Source organism: Hetaerina americana, unplaced genomic scaffold (assembly GCF_022747635.1).
Source record: "Hetaerina americana unplaced genomic scaffold, ioHetAmer1.1.p SCAF_19, whole genome shotgun sequence".
NCBI classification, from domain to species: domain Eukaryota; kingdom Metazoa; phylum Arthropoda; class Insecta; order Odonata; family Calopterygidae; genus Hetaerina; species Hetaerina americana.
This window is the reverse complement of record NW_027286752.1, coordinates 1,980,283-2,000,256: the sequence shown is the minus strand read 5'-3', so window position 1 is coordinate 2,000,256 and position 19,974 is coordinate 1,980,283. Positions and strand designations below refer to the sequence as shown.

At 35.2% G+C, this 19,974-nt stretch overlaps 2 protein-coding genes across 3 annotated transcripts in view; one reads left to right on the top strand and one right to left on the bottom strand.

Moving 5' to 3' along the window:
- The window catches only part of botv (exostosin like glycosyltransferase 3), a 52,589-nt gene extending 47,855 nt beyond the window's left edge, over positions 1 to 4,734 (bottom strand). The window contains exons 1-4 of the mRNA XM_071584460.1: positions 4,562 to 4,734; positions 3,663 to 3,906; positions 3,458 to 3,584; positions 1,319 to 1,470 (exon numbers count right to left, since the gene is read on the bottom strand). Of these exons, the coding sequence (XP_071440561.1) occupies positions 1,319 to 1,470; positions 3,458 to 3,584; positions 3,663 to 3,827 (444 nt within the window). The 5' untranslated portion in view covers positions 3,828 to 3,906; positions 4,562 to 4,734. The remainder of the gene's footprint in view (positions 1 to 1,318; positions 1,471 to 3,457; positions 3,585 to 3,662; positions 3,907 to 4,561) is intronic.
- A 662-nt stretch (positions 4,735 to 5,396) lies between these two features.
- Positions 5,397 to 12,524, top strand: LOC139687311 (mitochondrial nicotinamide adenine dinucleotide transporter SLC25A51). Of its 2 annotated transcripts, XM_071584457.1 has the most exons (5): positions 5,397 to 5,609; positions 5,711 to 5,952; positions 6,037 to 6,303; positions 9,854 to 10,100; positions 11,140 to 12,524. In XM_071584457.1, the coding sequence occupies exons 2-5, from the start codon at positions 5,716 to 5,718 to the stop codon at positions 11,367 to 11,369; spliced, it is 981 nt and encodes a 326-aa protein (XP_071440558.1). In that variant the 5' UTR covers positions 5,397 to 5,609; positions 5,711 to 5,715; the 3' UTR covers positions 11,370 to 12,524. The 2 variants fall into 2 exon arrangements, with proteins under 2 accessions (XP_071440558.1, XP_071440559.1); XM_071584458.1 differs by lacking the exon at positions 5,397 to 5,609 and having other exon boundaries at positions 5,660 to 5,952.
- Positions 12,525 to 19,974: the final 7,450 nt, after the last annotated feature.

The following is a 19,974-nucleotide window of genomic DNA, read 5'->3' as shown; positions in this document are numbered from 1 at the left end:
AATTCTATAGAATATCATGGCAAGTATTTTGAGAAAATGTGGTTGACAAAATTATTTAAAGTTTCTTAGTTATTGTGTATCTCAAAACTTTCTCAGTGACCCTCGTACTTTTCTGCTTTCTAAGCATCTACTTCCCAAGTTTTAGAAGGCAAAAGGTACGTCCAAAACATTGGAGTAACCTTGCCACAATGAACCTCACTTCAGAAATATACTCTTTCTTCTTCTTACTCTCATCCAAGCTAAATGGGCAAAGAAACTAAATTCTGTGATGATACCAAATAGTCACCAAACTTGGAAGTTGAGATAGAAGGATAAGCATAGTTCAAAGGCCTACAGTTATCAGATGAGGAAGTGAAGAGGAATGCAAAAACTTATTTGATGGAAAGGAAAACAAACAATTAAGTTCTGGGCACGGTAGGGAAAGAAAGATGGCTTTTGCCAGAAATTCGAAGAAGGCCGGACAAATGACTGCAGACAATACTAAAGAGCCAATGGGCTTGCGAAGAAGGTAACAGAGGGCAGGATGCTGTGAAAGTGAGGGAGAGAAAGGATAGGAGAAGGATGTGGATGGATGTAGAGTTGATGAAATAAAAAAAATTAATTATTGTAACATGGGTTTCATGGCTATTTTGTGTGATGCTAGATAGGCCTTAGGATTCAAGTACTGTATAGTGCCAGGGTCCGTCAAAATCATGGCCTAAGGCAGTAGACCATTACTAATAATAATTTTATGATTGAATGAGCCATCTCAATATGTATTATGATGCACTTTTACTAGGAAAATAGAAGTACAAATCATTGATGCACACCACTTGATGCAAACGCTAGATCATTCACACTCACACCTCATTCTCATTATTCAATGATTTTACTTTTCATTTCTACAGTTATTTTAATTTTTTACTGGCTGTCTTCCATTGGCTTTTTCTTTTAGAACATTTTTAAAACTATGCACAAAATATTATTAAGCATAGCACAAAAAAATCACATCTACTACATCTGAACCTAAGTTAGGTAAAATGTGTAATCACTTGTGAGACTAAGATGCTAGCAAACAACTGCTAAACACAAACTGAAGCAGCAATAATTCCGGGAATTCACCTCTGATTAGCCCTTGCAATGTGAAAAGTTGTTTGTTAGGTGAGTAATTTTGTATTAAATATTTTTGCGCATTAAATAAATTACAGGCTATGCCAGGTGCTCATTAAGCAAGGTTCCACTGTATTAGATGCCCTAATTGCATCACCTATTCTTTGGAAATATAACAAAGTTTTCCAAGAAAGCTATATCCAAAAATGAAAAGCAAAATAACACCTACCTGTTCCACAGATATCTTCAGCCTTTCTAATTCAGTTTGCTGTCTGAGAAGTTCACCTTTGAGTTCATCAATTCTCTGACTGTAAGTTACCACTTCCGACTGCAACCGCTGCCTCCTTGCCTCCAAATCTCTCAACTCCATGCTCACAGACCCTTAAAGTAATAAAACATTTTCCATTGTCATTTGCAATTTCAAATATGTTCATATTCTGATAAACTAATTAACAGAGCTAAACTAATGTATTTGCAAGTAAAAGCATTTTTACTTTTTGGGTGGCCACAGGTCATCATCATTACATCTCAACCAAACAAATATTCCAGCTTAATTTCACAACAAGCATTGAAAGAATAAGTCAATAAGTTGGTAAATTAATTTACAAGGCACATCCTAGTCTAATAACAGTTTCAATATGCATGCATAATTGTCAGAGGACTCCAAATGTATTTATTTATTATGTGTTCCATGTTTTTATTTACTTCTTTGCCCCACCTAACAGAACACAGCCTTAAATTGGGCCCTACTACAGTAAGCCACTCTTCATATCTGTATACATACATCCTTCCTCCCTTCATTCCATTCAGATCCCTGTTCTATTCCTTCCCATTTCTTTTTGGCCTAATGTTCTCCCCTCTATCACAGTCTTGGACATCACATTGCCAATCAAAATGCTTTTCATCCATCTTTCCTGCATCCTTCGGAGTCCTCTCAACAATCCTCCCACACCATGCCTAGCACTTTTTATTTTCCTTTCTATCTTTTTTACCTTTTCCATCCTTTTACACACCCACATTTCAAAATCCTCCAGTCTACACCTAATGCCTTGTTTCAACTACCTTGTTTCCATTCTGTACAAAACCAAGCTTCATATCAAATGGTAGGGGGGCCAGTTCCTCTCTTTATTCCACCTATTTGTTACCACCAGATGATGTTACAGTGTAAACTAAACTAGTTGACGAATAAAGTTTATTTTGTAGAAAGCAAAGATAATATTATTTTTCCTAAGTTTCTAAATCAGGTAAACTTTTTTTGTTTACATTTATTCTCTTCCCATGCTGACTTTCCAATATGCTCAGCAATGCTTGTAATCCTTTGGGTGAGTAGGAAACTTAAGCTTCATCAATTGCAAACATAATTGATTTTATGAATCCTACACAGATTTGCATTCCTGTCTCCAGTTCTTCCCATGCCTCTTAACTATTTCCTCCAGATATACCGTTTTCATGGTTTCTTTGGATTTCTCAATCACACCTGAGCAACCTGAGACAAGCACAGATTGCAGATAAGTCACTCTTCTCTCCAATCTACTCCATAAATGGAGTAAAAATGGGAGAAGCATGCATTATACCATATGATACCAATGATAGAGAGAGGAACAAAGAATACAATGCAAAAAGGTTCCATATTTTTTCAAATATTTTTCCTGATTTCAATAAAGCATTACATAGTGTCTAGGTTAGAATTAATGAATTTGTTGTCGAAAACAGGAGTAGACTGGAGGGATAGGAGACTTATCTGCAACCTGTACATGTCACAGATTGCTCAGATGCGAGTGGCAGATGGAGAGTCAGGATGGGCAGTGTTAGGAAGAGGGGCAAGACATGATGGGTGCCCATTATCCCTATGCTTATCAACATAAATGTGGAGAAAATGTCCCAAGAGAAATGGGAAGAACTGAAAATAGAAATGTAGGTGATATATTGCTTTAGGTTTCCTCCCAAGATTCACATCCAACTATATGAACAAAGTGCATATTTGATGAAGCTGGAAGTTTTGTAAGAAAGTGTCATTACATAATTTCTATAGTGCTCAGACCACCAAAATAACAAAGGTAATATGGTTGTGCATATTACAATCAAAATCTTCAGAAACATACTTTATTACTCTTTCCTTAATAATAAAGAATCAGAAAACATCTTTTGAATTTAACTTGCAGCCTTGAAAAAGTATTCGTAATTTCAGACAATCCAGTAATTTTTCATTCAAAAATTTAAAACCTGCAGAGGAATTTACTGTGTTTCTAATTACCCTACTCATGCAGCACTTTTCCCCGGTAATGTACAGTTTACATTTCTTCTAATGAACTACAATGAACCAGAACAAGTGAATATACATATCACTTGATTAAGAAATGTTAGTTACCTCTAATCCTTAGCATTTCCTCAATTCTAAATTTCAAGTCCGAGGCTTTGAGGGATGAAAAATCTTCAAATGCTTCCAGTTTAGACCTCGTACGATGAATGTCCGAATTAGGAGCATCATTTTCCACCTGCAAGTATAGGATATGCAATTAGCCCTTAATAACATGGCTAGTTGTATATGCATATGAAAGTGCTAAGATACCAACCTTTGAAAGGTAGTAATAATTAACGAACACAATGGCAAATAGTATGAAAGGAAACAGAATTAGTATGCGAGATAGCTTCACATGGCTGAGAGTATGGCACATAATCTCTCTGGAACCAGCCGCAGAGGTTCGGTATCCAACCGAATCAAAAGATGCAGTTGTCATAATAATAACCTCGCTGCATACATCTGCTCAATTCTTGTTTTCCGCAGACGTTTCATGGAATGTATCTCATTTTTAGTTCCTGTAAGTCAATTAATGAGGAATTTATTACCAGTCAAAGTTTTAAAAATAGTATATTCATAGAACTTTGCATGCAAAGATGTTTTAATAGAGTTAAAAATAAACCAATAAACTAATTAGATGATCGTTCGTCAGTTACTGAGAATAACAGAATGGAAACAACTACTAGTGGACAATTTGTTAAATCATACGGTCAATTTAAAAATGTAGGTGGAAATCAAATTACGAGACAGGATATAAGTAATGCATGGGGAATATGGTTATTCTTTGGAAAATTAACTATAATACAGTATAGTATCGAAAAAATGTATGCACAGGGTACCTTGTTAAATGTACTCTATGCCCGATGAAATTATTCATGTGGCGTCCCCATTGCAAGAAATGTAAACAAAACTATTAAACATTTTCCAATGCATTCTGAATTCATTGATATTTCCATAAGTGTTCCCCTTCTTCATTGAAATTAAAACACATCATCATACACATTTTGGCAACTTCACATCAATGTTGCCCAAAATTTGAGATTACTCCAAATATCCGACATTGACCGAAAGAGTATTGTTTGTTGAAAAGCAAACAGACATATGTTAAACAAGAAAAAAATATAATTCTATCAACCAATGCCTGGTAAAGTTAAATTTATAAAATGTGCTAACCAGAAAATACTGCTACGGTATCAGGCTCATTCCTTGGTGGGAATGCTATCCTTCGTGTAGAACAGAGATAAATTATCAAATACTACATTTTAAATTTGAGTGCTTTATGCTTCAACATTGTGAAAACACAAAGAACTATTAGAAGTCGAACTAAACCTCATTCCGTGACAGAATGGTTCTTCATTGCCGGATCTTTCGTATAATCCAAAAACAACAACGACCTTCGCTAATAAATTTTGTCTGTCAATTGTTCTCATACAAAATATGTTGACGTTGTTCGCGTGTACCATCGGTATCGTCATTAAAATTTGCGAAAATAATATGTAATGTTTGGAAATTCTTAAAATGGGAGAAGCTGCAATTTTCTTGCTTCAGTCTTAAATTAAGATAAACTTCCGTAAAGGTATTTCGTTGAAAGCCATGATTAGGCGGCAGCAATACTATTGACATTTTTCAGCGTCATATGTTGTTAATATTAACGTTTCATGATAAAATTTAAATTTTTATTTTCACGCATTTTTTAAATAAATTTTGGGACTAACAAATATTGGAAACGATGTTAACGCTGTGATATCCACCGAAAAATGTTACAGATTTGTCATTAGATGACATTAAGGCAACTCTGAGAAAATCGCCATGTTTCAGTGGACTCTAAAAATTATATTTATGTTTCTCGTAAACAGCCGTGGACGAATTTCAAATACTTCAGATATAGCAGCACAGATTTTTAGGCTATTCTCCGTGTAATTCATTTCGAAGATTCTCTTGCGAGCAAAGCACTGGCGTGAGAAAATGTAGAACTAATTATTGAGTTGTTTCCACTTGTGCTGCCATCTATTGTCGGCTACGAAACAATAACAGTGGTAAAATGTACGATCTGCAATTATCGCATGAGAATAGGAGTGTAAGAAGTCGATGGGCATCGGAAGTGGTCGAAGCAATGAATTTTGCTTCGTTGTTTTGTTCGTGAATATTTGAATTTCATCCTGTAACAACCACCCGCTTTCTGAAACTGTAATGGAGGACTTCGGTGTTTCTTAATGATAAGGTTACAGTGATTAAATCTTTCTGATGGATACCTTTAAGTGCGTCTTCTCTATTTTGCCTTCATATTAACGTACTTATGTTTCTCTCGTTGGCTGCATATAGGCAAAATGAATTTGGCGGCTTCCTCCTCAGAAACATGCGAGGTAATTACGCCTACCGAAACAAGCAGCCATAAACATCATCATGCACTGGGAACTCCTCCTATTTCTTCCTTCGGACCAAGTCCACCGATATCGAATCCAGGATTTCAATTGAAAGACTGGAAAGAATTTGCTTGCGGTTGGGGGGCCGCTTTCATTAATGTGACCGTCACCTACCCAATTAATAAAGTAATGTTCAGACAGGTATGTTTTTTTTGTCGTTAGCCGCTGTGTAAATGCATTGGCCCTGTTGACTGAAACAAATAGTGACATGATTTTCTTCGCCAGATGCTTCATGGCGTTAAAACTAAAAGTGCTGTTAAGCAACTTTACACCGAGGGTTTTTTCTACTTGTATCGTGGAATCCTTCCACCCCTGTGCCAGAAAACTGCTTCAGTTTCAATTATGTTTGGTTGCTATGAAGATTACCAAAAACGGGTGCCTGAGGAGATACGGGAATCTTATCCAATGATGACTAAAGCAGTGGCTGCTATTCTTGCCGGGTGCACAGAAGCTATACTTTCGCCGTTTGAAAGGATACAAACACTAATGCAGGTACGAATTTGTCTTTTTTCCACGCTCTAATGTAAACATTTAAGTTTTCATAGCAGTTCCCTGTGTTTCTTTGAAGTCGTAACAAATTTCACAGCACAGTGCCACCTCACTTTTTTGAGAAAGTTAAGTCTCAAAAAATATATTTTTTTGCATCTCAGATTCCACATGAACCTCGTTTGATATCTTCTGCCTCCCTGAATCCTCGTAAGCTCTAATTGGGTTGCATAACGTATACAATGCGGGTATTTTGAGACCATTGATATTTCAGGGACGCGGTCATATTCACAGCTGAACGATATGACGTAATGTGCGTTTGAATATAGAGTTAACGTACAACTGTTGTAACTCTATGTGGATCAGATCGCCAAGAAACTGTCAACCAGAGTTCGATCTTTGTTGAACTTACGTTTGCATCTTTGAGCAGCGATTAGGAGTCGGTTATTCATAGTAACCAGGTGCTTCGTGACCACACTTAACAATTGTTAAAATACCGTTGATTATATTTGCCACTAAACTTTGGGTAGAGCCAACATTGTGAGTCGGCATTCATAGCTGTTCTTGTAATGGATTTTTATTTACGCTCGCTCATCCGAGGTTCGGCAAAGCTTCGTCTTTTGGAGTATTGAGAGAAGGATGAGATTAGTTTCCAAAATGCACATACATCGTATCAAGATTCTTGATGTCAAAAATTCCAGTTTGCCGTTTCAGTAATTCATTTCCCGGTCTATTGTGTCATCTATCGTTGGCGACTGCATAAATGTTGTGATTATCCCCTGAAAATCAAGCATATATTTCACTTTTTAATTCTTAAGATCGCTAGATCATTTAGTTTAAATTTAATTCGTGAAATACCTTACCGCACATTTTTTAAATTGAAAATTACTCAATCCTATTTTATTCCGAATACCACAATTGTTATACTTCAGTCTTTAGATAGCAGAGGGTGGTGTCTTTGGCAATTGACTTTGTGCGGCCCTGCCACCATGTGCCGATTTATTCTTGTTTTAATGCCAGCAAGTTTAAAGCAATCCTTGAAAATGCGCAAGAAACATTCGTCATGGATGCCATCGAGTTTTTGTCGCTGTGGTTTTCTTTTAGCTTTTCCAACCCCAACCAGTATCTTGAATTTAATCCAAATTACCCTGTGATTATAAGCTGAGGAAATGTGCAAGTTAATATCCTTACAATCTAAAGAATTGTTATAAGAATAGCCTCATGTGAAAGTAAGTTTTTTGTGTGAATGAGGTTATGAACATGGTTTTCATTGGTGTATTGAAACACATAAGTGCTCTTAAGAGAGAATCCAAGAAGCAAAATGAGGTCAATTCATCCACATCACATACTCTGTGCATTTTAATATGTACAGGAAAATCAAGGAATTAAAATCGACAAGAGATTAGATTCGTGAATCAAAAGATAGATACAGTATACCTAATCCCATCGGAGTTGTTTCCTAGTTGCCGGCTGATGGCAATCAAAAAATAATGTCTACAAAAAATTAGTGCATACTTTTTCCTTTCAAAAAATTCCATCACTCGAACATGAGGGTTGTATTTTTGAAAAATGCCATAGTTGGTGTGCCAAGGTTACATGGTAAACTATGGATTAAGGCAAAACAAAAATTCAATGAGTATATGTTTAAATCATATTAATGTTCAATTTAGATTGAATGTTGAGGAATATCATGATTTTTTTGCAATTTCCCGAAAGTGGATGCAGATTCAGGTCATAATTTAGCGCGAATGAAGTGTAACATAAGATTCAAACAGATCGAGCAGCAGTAGTGGAAAAGGAAATAGGATGTGGCTGCTGCTTTACCTGGGGTAAAAAGAAGGGAGTACCAGGAGGCAGCAGAAAAATAAAGTTGGGGCAGTAGGATAAGTACCATAGAAGAAAGATGGAAGCCTAAAAAAAAAAGAGCTTGGAAGAATGTAAACACAGAGGTTGAAGAAAGTACTCATAAATAGTAAACTGAAGCGGGAAACTAACTGTGTTGAAGAAATATGGTGGAAGACAGTGTAAATATATGGGGACTTGGAAGAGGTTGATTGAAATGGGTTTGCTGATCAGGAAGGTGAAAGGACTAACAGGAAATAACAAGGGAAAATCAATGCAAACTATCAGCCAGTAGCAAACAAAGCAGAAAATTATTTATTGACACAAAGAACTCAAGATAAATGGAAAGAATGCAAAGAGAATCTCTATGGTAAGGAAGATCAGGAGGCTTACACAAATAAAGAGAATATGGCTAAGATGAGGATAGCCGAGGCATGTAAAGGAAGAAGGAAAGATGGAGAGAGCGTGTATTGAATGGCAATTGGATGGTTAAGACAGTGATTAAGGGGAGAGGGAAGAATAGTATAGCCATGTTGGATGGAATGAAGAGGGGAAGGAAATATGCTGAATTAAAGGTTGTATCGCCATGTTGTGTGTCAAGATGAGATGCAGAAATGCTTTGTTCTTCTGTCAGTATCCATTATAAACCTATCTTAAATGATTGACTACCTAGTAATAATAGATTGGCTCAAAATATTTAAAATTGGCTTTTGTGAAGAAGACTCGACAAAGTCAATGAAAAATTACTTGTTTTTAATTTACACGATAGCCACTTATTTCTAAAAATGCTTGCTTATTTTCAAATCATTATGTTTTAGCAAAGTCAAAGCTTGTGGCATGTATGAAGGGAAGCATGTGTTCCAGATTGATTAAATGAAACGGGGTTCTTTCTTGTGCACTTGGAATGGAAACATTGACCTACTTCTTAAGCCAAATAAATAATCTGCTCCAGCAATTTGCAATTGGAAAGCATTTTTTCATTGTTTCTTCAATGACTCCTTTGAGTTTTTTAAATGCAGAATACTTTTTGCTTAATATTCTACATGAACACCAACATTCAGATTTATTACTGAAATGGTGTACTTTTGTAACTTCCTCGTTATTAAGCATGTGTCCAAAAATTCTTTTGGATTTCTTCTGTACATGACACCTAAATAACAAATGGAAATTTAAGGGAATCCTACAGTTTTTCTCTTTTCAATCCAAAATAGTGCAGCCTATCTATGAAACCTTTCAAGGCTGCAAAATGTCCATCCCTTCCATGGGTAGATTAGAACCTGTAGGTGTATGTACATATTTACTTCCATGCCATCCTATTTAACAGTTCTCAAAAAGCACATTATAAACAAAAAGTCACTTTAAAAGTCTAGTCCTGTGGTTGACAACAAAATATTATGACATAAAATCTGTTAATTTGAAATGGGACTTTTTGGACATTGATGTGATAAAAAACATAAAAATATTGGTGAAATAGCTTCAGTCACCGTCAAGTCTTTCATCTAAAGTTGGGTTAAAATATCTGCTGATAATCCAACATTACTTTGCTGTTGGGTCACAAATTCACTCATCACTAGCTTTATTAGTGCTTGGAAAGTGTTTGTCATTAATGATCAGTGGGAAAATTTTAAGGAATAGTTCATGTACAGTCAGTAAATGTTTCACAAAAAACATTTCACAGTCATGTTCATTCTTTCCTTTTTATTTCACCCTGTAGGACAAGTCGTACCATGGGCGATTTGTAAATACTGCTCATGCTTTTAGAGAGGTGGCTACACAATATGGTGCGAGGGAGTTCTATAGAGGCATTGTCCCCATATTATTTCGAAATGGGCCCAGCAATGCAGCATTCTTCATACTGAGAGAAGAAGCTCAGAAACCAGGTGTCTTATTTTGGCTCTCTTCTCCCAATCCATCTCCAGCTGCTCGTGCACTGGCAGATTTCTGTTCTGGGGCCTTAATTGGTGAGTTCAGAATGGTTTTCTAAACACATATTTAAACAGTGCAGTTTGAATGGACCAGTGACCGATATGAATTTTTTCCACGAAGAAATTTACTAAATATTTGCCTTGGTCTAAGTAAATACAAATTCTAATGCTGATTAATGCTTTTCAATTCTTTAAGTGACAAGTAAAGTTGCAAATTGTGTATTGTTTTATAAAGATCTGTCTTATATTGAATTTTCTTCCCCTTGCATTGAATATACTATAGTGATGCATTAAGATGACTGAAGTTGAATTACAGTCAAATAATGAACATTCCACTTACCACAAAGCTATGTAGTTCAAAAGATCCCCGTCAACACTGGTTCCCAAAAGAAATCTTGTTTAAGACTTCATCACTACCATTTACAAGGATAGCCTCCCAGTTAATCACTCCTTCTTTTGGAATTATCGACACTGAAATATGAGAATTCATAGAACATCGGGCATCGGAATTTAAATGTTTATGATTTGGCCCCAAAAGATATTTTTTGAGGATGCCCAAAAAATATTGCACCTGACTTTTTTTTAATATTAAAAGATCAAGAGCTTACCTGGAATATGAATGTTAAATTTCAAGGGCAAGGCCTCAGTATATTAGCAATTAACATTTTTTATTGCCAATAACAGCTCAAATATAACATTTCCCTGACTCATGCATGAGAGAGAGGATCTTGCAGTTTGCAGTTCTAATTAGTAATAGTTATACTGCAGTATAATTTGCTTTTCATCATGTTAAATAGTACAAAATTAACTGAAAATCCTATATTTTTTTAACTTCAGAGTACAAAATGTCACTATAAGTGTAGTTCATTGTTAGTCTCAATCAACTCAATCGTCAGTTACCCTTTACCAAATCCAACACTAATTTCACCTAATTTTCCTCAAAGTGTTAGATTAGTTTGAACTTATACAAAGATGGCATGTGGAAAATTAGTTTTATTCGAGAGAATAAAATAATTGAAGACTAATACACTTGTGATAATTATGTCGGCTAACTAAATCTTTTTTTTCGTTACAGGTGCTTTTATATCCACTGTCTTTTATCCTCTTAACGTAGTCAAGACACATATGCAGATTCGTCTTGGAGGTCCATTTGTGACGCTAAGAGAAATATTTTCCGAAATATACCATGAACGACAGTCATGGAGGAAGATGTACAGAGGGGTTCATGTCAATTACACTCGTGCCCTAATAACATGGGGTGTGATTAATGTGTCATATGAAGCTTTGAAAAAAATGCTCACATAATGAAAAGTTTGCTTTATGAGAATGATTATGTGATATTGAATTTGAACACAAGTATAGGTGGATGTCATTGTGATATATCTCGCCTTGGAGTTGTCCATTTCACATTGTGGATTCAGCCAGAAACAATAGCCAGTGGTAGAAGACAAATGTCATTCCAATTTCTTCACAGTTTTATCAACTCGTTGCTTACAATTGATGTACAACCTAAGGAATTGAATCTTTGCTTGCATGAAGTTCAAATCTTCCAATTTCTAATTGCAGATAAGCTACAATTTTCAAAAGCACAAGAATATTCAGCATTTGATTACATTTGGTAATACAGATTTTAGCTCAATCTAACAAAAAGTCCTGATTGGTGTACAATGAAGTCTTTCAGTATATATTTTGATGTTTAAACTTCCTAAATTAATTTATGCATGAATTAAAAGTAAATTTGTGTGTGTTTGATTGTACCCTTTTACTACTCATTTTGTGATACTTTTGTTATCCATGTTGTGATCATGTTGTTCATTTGGATTGTTGGGATGATGAAGTTGTTGGTTGTTTTTTTTAACATAAATTGTGTAATGATCATCAAACTGTGAAAATCGTGACTACCTGTTATGAAGTGTTATTTATTTTTACATGACACTTGAAAGAATGTTAAATTGCTTGGCTAATAAACTTGTAATTTATATTTTTGAATGGCTCACTAAGTTCATTTGTTGAACAATGTCATTTTTCATAGTTTTTACCAAATACTTTACAGTTGTTTTATTTTCATAGCAGCTTCTCATTGTATTCGAAGATAGTTGTGCGTTGTCAATGATATGGACCAATGCAAAGTGTTAGTTACTCTGCTGTTCAAAGGCAGAATAATGTGTATGGAAGGGAGAGACTTGACTTTCAATAAAAGGGTGAAACAAAAACTGTTGTGGTGATTAAAGGATGCACTTATATATTACGTTGTTCAAGTTCTTAAAGTGCATTTGTGTATTGAATATTTTCTAGTCAGGTTAGTGCTATGTGAAGAGTGTGAACTTTTCCTTAAGAATTTGGAACATTGTATGAATAAGTTTTTATTCTGTATTCCAATTTTTATGAGAGAATCACAGACAAGAATGCTTCAAAATGGTTTTAATGATGTTCTAATAAAAGAATTCTGTTTTAAAATAATTTAACTTTTTATTTAGAAACTAAAGGTATTTTACAGAACTGATTCACATGTTCAGTTGTAACAAATGTGAAACAAAATCTTTGATTTCATCGAAGTTATTGGACATTCCACATTTAAATCTATCCTATCCCAAACTATTTCAAAATAGAGTACAATTTTGATGTAATTAAACAGTTGCATCAACTACAAATTAGGTGTTACCACTTTCATTTCTCTCAATTTATGATACAACCTTCCATCTGATTTTTCATGGGAGTGCTGGCATTGCATAATCATCAACTTACCATTATGAAGAAAAACAAAAGATCTTAATTTTAAGCAATACTAATTGTTGTCATTGTCCTGGCGGCTACGCATCTCTCTCAATCTATCATTCATCATTCATACTTTGTAACTAGCTAAATATAAACATTCATTATTCCAAAGAAACTGCGGGAGATGCCGCAACAGTAACTTTTAACGGAGTCATCCGCTAATGTGCATTTCAATGCAACAATTTCAGAGCGTAAAAATCATTCGCCTTGACTGGGACTCGAACCCAGATCCCTCAATATCCGGTCGAGTGCTTTAGCCACTTAAGCTACCGAGGCGTCCTCTTAAACTCTGAAATTTTGGGGCTTTTAAAGGAACTAGATGTTGTGACGAAATACCGTACATACAATGTCACATGTATTCGTAGTCGTGCGCGAGGCGCCACTGTCCACGAGGTTAAAGCCAACTTTAAACACGTATGGTGTTTTCCCTTTGACAAATTCCAAAGAAACTGCGGGAGATGCCGCAACAGTAACTTTTAACGGAGTCATCCGCTAATGTGCATTTCAATGCAACAATTTCAGAGCGTAAAAATCATTCGCCTTGACTGGGACTCGAACCCAGATCCCTCAATATCCGGTCGAGTGCTTTAGCCACTTAAGCTACCGAGGCGTCCTCTTAAACTCTGAAATTTTGGGGCTTTTAAAGGAACTAGATGTTGTGACGAAATACCGTACATACAATGTCACATGTATTCGTAGTCGTGCGCGAGGCGCCACTGTCCACGAGGTTAAAGCCAACTTTAAACACGTATGGTGTTTTCCCTTTGACAAATTCCAAAGAAACTGCGGGAGATGCCGCAACAGTAACTTTTAACGGAGTCATCCGCTAATGTGCATTTCAATGCAACAATTAAAAGTTACTGTTGCGGCATCTCCCGCAGTTTCTTTGGAATTTGTCAAAGGGAAAACACCATACGTGTTTAAAGTTGGCTTTAACCTCGTGGACAGTGGCGCCTCGCGCACGACTACGAATACATGTGACATTGTATGTACGGTATTTCGTCACAACATCTAGTTCCTTTAAAAGCCCCAAAATTTCAGAGTTTAAGAGGACGCCTCGGTAGCTTAAGTGGCTAAAGCACTCGACCGGATATTGAGGGATCTGGGTTCGAGTCCCAGTCAAGGCGAATGATTTTTACGCTCTGAAATTGTTGCATTGAAATGCACATTAGCGGATGACTCCGTTAAAAGTTACTGTTGCGGCATCTCCCGCAGTTTCTTTGGAATTTGTCAAAGGGAAAACACCATACGTGTTTAAAGTTGGCTTTAACCTCGTGGACAGTGGCGCCTCGCGCACGACTACGAATACATGTGACATTGTATGTACGGTATTTCGTCACAACATCTAGTTCCTTTAAAAGCCCCAAAATTTCAGAGTTTAAGAGGACGCCTCGGTAGCTTAAGTGGCTAAAGCACTCGACCGGATATTGAGGGATCTGGGTTCGAGTCCCAGTCAAGGCGAATGATTTTTACGCTCTGAAATTGTTGCATTGAAATGCACATTAGCGGATGACTCCGTTAAAAGTTACTGTTGCGGCATCTCCCGCAGTTTCTTTGGAATTTGTCAAAGGGAAAACACCATACGTGTTTAAAGTTGGCTTTAACCTCGTGGACAGTGGCGCCTCGCGCACGACTACGAATACATGTGACATTGTATGTACGGTATTTCGTCACAACATCTAGTTCCTTTAAAAGCCCCAAAATTTCAGAGTTTAAGAGGACGCCTCGGTAGCTTAAGTGGCTAAAGCACTCGACCGGATATTGAGGGATCTGGGTTCGAGTCCCAGTCAAGGCGAATGATTTTTACGCTCTGAAATTGTTGCATAAACATTCATATTATTCACTTCATCTATCATATTGCATATATCTATTAAACATTCAAACTGAAATGAGATGTAGTGTGTTTTAGACTTTGCCATTGGAACCCTGATAAGATCATTTTCAGGAACATCTACCAGGATCTTATTATATAACATTTTATTCAGGAATGGAAAATCACACTCGACCTTGAATTACTCATAATAATAGCCTCAGAAGGGTTAGCTTTAGGGGTCACACTTTCAGTGGCCCCAGTACATGTAGCTATGTCCTCATTTGGGTTGATTGCCTACCAAATAATGTTTACTCACTAATAACCATGAGATATTCTAAGGACTGTACCCAAGTTGTTCTGAGATTGGTTTTAAGTGAATTAATCCATTGAATTACAGTGAAAGTCTCAACATATGTGTAAACAAAAATTTTGAAGAGATTAATATACATATGGGCAGGTTCCCAATTTATGTTAAACATACAAAATTTGAAGTAATTCCTTATCAAAGTAATCCCAGGACAGTAAGTATCAAGCCAGCTGGGTTAATATTAACTTCAATTCTTTTTGATACATTTCCCCAGACCAAGTTCAATGAAACTGTTACGGTATATCATTCATCAAACTCAATATTTAATGGGCAGTAATTACATGCAGCAGCAATAAATCAAATTATCTCCAATATCTTGAATAAATCCTTGGGCAAAAATTTAAAATATTTCAAGTTAAATTACTAGTTCTACAATTCATAAGTAACCTACACTATATGATAAATTGTGTCTTCATAAAAACATATAATTCACAAACATTTACCCAACCTTAGCTAGCAGTTGCTCAAAAATTGTTCAATGAACAATATGTTTCCGAATGCATATTACTTAAGGGCTTTCAATTTTTATAGCTACCTTTTTAATAACTATTTGTAACTCTCCGTAGCATCATTTGGACAAAATTGCTTTTTGTAGTGACTAATTATTACATGTCTAATTTCAAGCCATTTGAAACTACATGACAGGGAAGGAAAAATTCCTTCTGTCAACAGATAAACACCAATCTTCTATCGAATAAGTAACAGCTAGCTCAAAAAGTGCTGAATCCAAAGAGTCTGACTTCTGATTACATGTGGTATACCTTCAGGTAATTGGTTTTAACAGCAGCACATATTGGCAATGATTAAATTTTTGGTGATATTTTAATTTGATGAGGAAATTTAAAAATATTTGTTTTATTAATTACCAGTCCATTCAACGTGATCATTGGAATGAACTCAGGATTTCTTATATTGGCGTTTATCCTTTGCCCAGTCATGCACATCAAAGTTAAATTTACACTAAAATCAATTCTTAAGAAGTTAATGGTGCTTTTGTTTCATGCCTGGCTGTTCAGTTAAATTATTATTGGAAATGATATGTCTAGTAAAATCCATTTATGCCTTTATACAATGAAGCTTAATAATCACTGGCACAATTTAGGGTTCTGAGGGCTTTCAAATTTCTATTGGTAAGAATAATGAAAATGAAAGAACCATTTTGATCAAATTAGCAGCCTGGGCATTAGTTATTATAACAATATCCACCACAGTGCCACCAAACTGGGTTTTAGTTAATCGTCTGCAGGTTTACGGACTGAATCTCCATATAACATAAATCAATTAATGTATTTGAACCCTTCACAAAGCAGTCTGAATAAGTCACTACACTTGATCATTCATTTACTTTGCCTGTATGACCTCTTGTCATTATAAGGTAACCTGTGACCTATTTTATTATCTTTAGGTACAGCGTTTAGTAAAAATCCAAAAAAGGTCACAACCCTGATTCCCACTTAATTATGGCCTCAAGCCAATAATAATACATCCTTCATTTAGGAACTTTTAACATAACAAAATTAAAATAAATACTATTATCTTGATATGACTTGTTATAGGGTATTATGGCATATTTAATCATATTCATGAAGAACTATACCAATAATGAACATTTTATATGCTTTTATTTTATGAACGGATAATAATGTTAAGGACTAGCTTTTGAGTCATGGAGAATAAAAATGATTTATCAAGAGAGATAAATTATATTGGGCTGATGGAATATTGCTCGAGTTATTTAGAAAAATAGTACTCCCATTGGTATAACTGAAAATAAATGTCTTTTTCTTAAAATTACAAATCAAAAAATGACCATGTCACAAATATAAAATATGTTATCTTAAAGGCAAGAAAATACAAACTAAATACCGAAGTATCATTCAAACTTGTGAACAGTAAATATAAAGGGAGGATAACTGTAGCCCTAAGGCTAAACATCTGAATTTCACACACTATTAGTTTTATTACCAGTGTAGGAAATACAAGCATTTAGGCTATTTATCAGACAGACCTCGAGTCCTAGCTGATAAATGAGACTGGTTAGTTAATGATACCATTAAGTGTGGCTGTCTACTATTTCCACCTACACAGCAAGCTTTTAGTGAAGTCTCACAGAAAAGTTAAGCAAAAAATAATATTTACTTTATAAATAATTGTTGAAGATCAAAATAAATCACATGCCAAGCCAAACTATGATGCTCTAAATGTGATATAGCATTATAGTGTTAAATAGTTCATATATAGACATTTTATCTCCTTCCATGCACAGAAATATGAATTACCAACATTTCGTGATGATAGCAAACTGCATTTTGTTTGCATCACTATCATGATGCACTTACCAAATGAATACATTGTTGAATTAAAAATGTTATGTGGTAATGGAGATAAGATAATCAGTTGTATTAAAATGTAATTAGTAATCCAGTAAATGCACTCTGGACTTCAATTGCATACTTAACCTTAGCTTAGAAGGAAACTTATATGAGAACAACTAGAAATTGTGTAACAATTTCAGAACTTTTCATAAGTATTATTTTTAAAATAACTGAATTTGTCTAGCTTCATCTACAGAGAACACCAAAAGCTGACATTTAAGATCAGTCAGATTGCTAATGATTGCCATTAAAAGCCATTTCATATTATCCCTTGAATATATTCTAAGAATGCACTCACATATCTGGCAATTTTAAGGACTGCTTATAATATAATGGATAATTAAAAGTTTGTATAGCATTCTTATTTGTTCATACAAGCAAATAATTAAGATACAATCAGAAGCTGATAACAAAACCAATATATTAATAAACTAGGCATAAAACTAAACTAATTGGTATTAATATTGGCCAATATTCATTTTTATTGTCATATTTATGTACAATATTTCAATAACAAAAAACCTGAGTTGCGGCTGAAATACCTACACAAAATATATGTACACTTTACAGAATACAATTTTGTATTAGATATGTATATATTAATTTTTTTAAGAACATGCACTAGAAAAAAAATTATAAGACAAAGAAAAACCATCATGCTTTAATGAATAATCATGATAATCATACCATATTAAATTGCAATATCTGGCTAAAATTCTTCAGCAATAAGCAGTGAAGTTACTTCATGCATTAATACATATGGCACATCAAAGTGCCTGAACCAAAGCTATATCTATGCTGAAATTTTAATGCCAGTCTTATGAAACATTATGGTATTTTCTCTTCTTAACTGACTTGACCGGATCTCCAATCCAATTGCGCTACAGAAAATGTCCAAGAATGATGAAAAATTATTCTCTGTTCCCCAGCCAGGTGTGTGCACAGGAGGGGAGAGAGCATTGTAAGGACCCATATTTTGAGACTATGATATTTTCCTACTTATCACTTCTCAATAAACTAAAATAACAGGGGAGCACCAGTGGCTCCTGCAGTGTCCAATCCTATCACTTCAGCAATGATTCTAGTCTCAACATATAAATTTGTAAGCAAACCAGAGAAGTCAGTTTTACATTTGTTTTATCCCTTTCATGAAGACTGCCAAGAGAAAAGCCCACACTTGATTAATTTTTTTTTAATTACGGCCAAGGAGGGAGAGAGGAGTCCTGACATGTATTTTTGAATCCCTTTGATACCTCTGTGCCCCTCCACTGACAGCTTGTGCATACCTACAAGCAGAATGAATTTGCCCACTTATACATTAATGTATTAGTTTGCATACATAAATAATGTGTGCTTGCTGTGAAATCATGAAAAATAAACTTTGTATATAAAATTTTCATATTACACTCTCTGACAAAAAGAATTTTCTCTCCCTCCTAAACTTCGTGTTAATGCTAATGGGTATAGAAAACTTACATAAAGGGGTCAGGATACCAGATACATGTATTATCTTTTGAACTGTTACAAGACCCATGCTTGATTTAGGGGAGTTTATTATAATTTATCCCCAGTAACTTACTGTATGTATTACTTGGTTTGCTAAGAGTAAGATGTCGGTGGGTGCATGGGTTTGTCAAGTTTTAGTAATGGCCAAAATTTTTGTGAGCATGATTAACAATTTTCCCTTTTTAAAAGAGTTGACAAGATGTAAAGAATTATTATATCATGATAACTTAAAAAGAGGACAATGCACGTTACCGCACAGCCTGTTAGCTTGTCATAAAAGTATTTAATGAGATACTGGCTATACCTTGAGGCAATACCAAATGGACTGGACACACTTTGAGATGTATTGAATCAGTTATGAATACAATATAGACAGGAAGTCAAAATAAACAGCTCAAATGAGAAAAGTACAGTGGCAAATTCATTGGCCTAGAGAGGCATAATACAGTACTATTAGGGCTAATAAATAATTTAAATTTGGCAGGAAAGTATGTAGGGTTGGAGTCAAACAAACTTCAGATTTAAATACTGCAGATGCAAATTATTTGACAAGGAGAATACACAGATGCCAGCATGCCTTGGATCTACCCCGGAGAAAAGTAGTGACAACTCTGGAATCTTCTCCTACATTCCCCTCTTCCCCATTTTATCACCCAAACACAACGGCAGAAGTGAATTCGCCTCATGAACACACTTAACAATGCACAATACTGCTATTATATCAATTTTGAAATAATTTAACATACCAAATTACTGGTGGCATCTATCCCAAATCATTCAAGTGTTACAGTATATCCTACGAGGGGGAAAAAGAGAAAAGAAAGGAATGAAGGAGGGCAGAATAGGGCAAAGAAGTGGAAGAATCAAAAGTTCATCCAACGCATGAAGATGGTGATATTGAATCAGAATATGGCTCATGGAGAATGGGTTCAGAAATCAAATCTCAACATTCCAAGCATAGGCAATGATCAAACAATTCAAGTACATACATATGTACATCCAGGTACATATGTATGTACTTGAATTTTATAATGCTATTGTCCAGAATCAAAACATGCTTAAAAATATAATCAA

What these genes read in the sequence shown, in the direction of transcription:
- LOC139687311 (XM_071584457.1), top strand. Translation starts at nt 5,716, where the DNA reads ATGAATTTGGCGGCTTCCTCCTCAGAAACATGCGAGGTAATTACGCCT. An exon ending in GGATACAAACACTAATGCAG is followed by an intron (nt 6,304 to 9,853) that starts GTACGAATTTGT and finishes TTCACCCTGTAG; the next exon opens with GACAAGTCGTACCATGGGCG. An exon ending in CTGTTCTGGGGCCTTAATTG is followed by an intron (nt 10,101 to 11,139) that starts GTGAGTTCAGAA and finishes TTTTCGTTACAG; the next exon opens with GTGCTTTTATATCCACTGTC.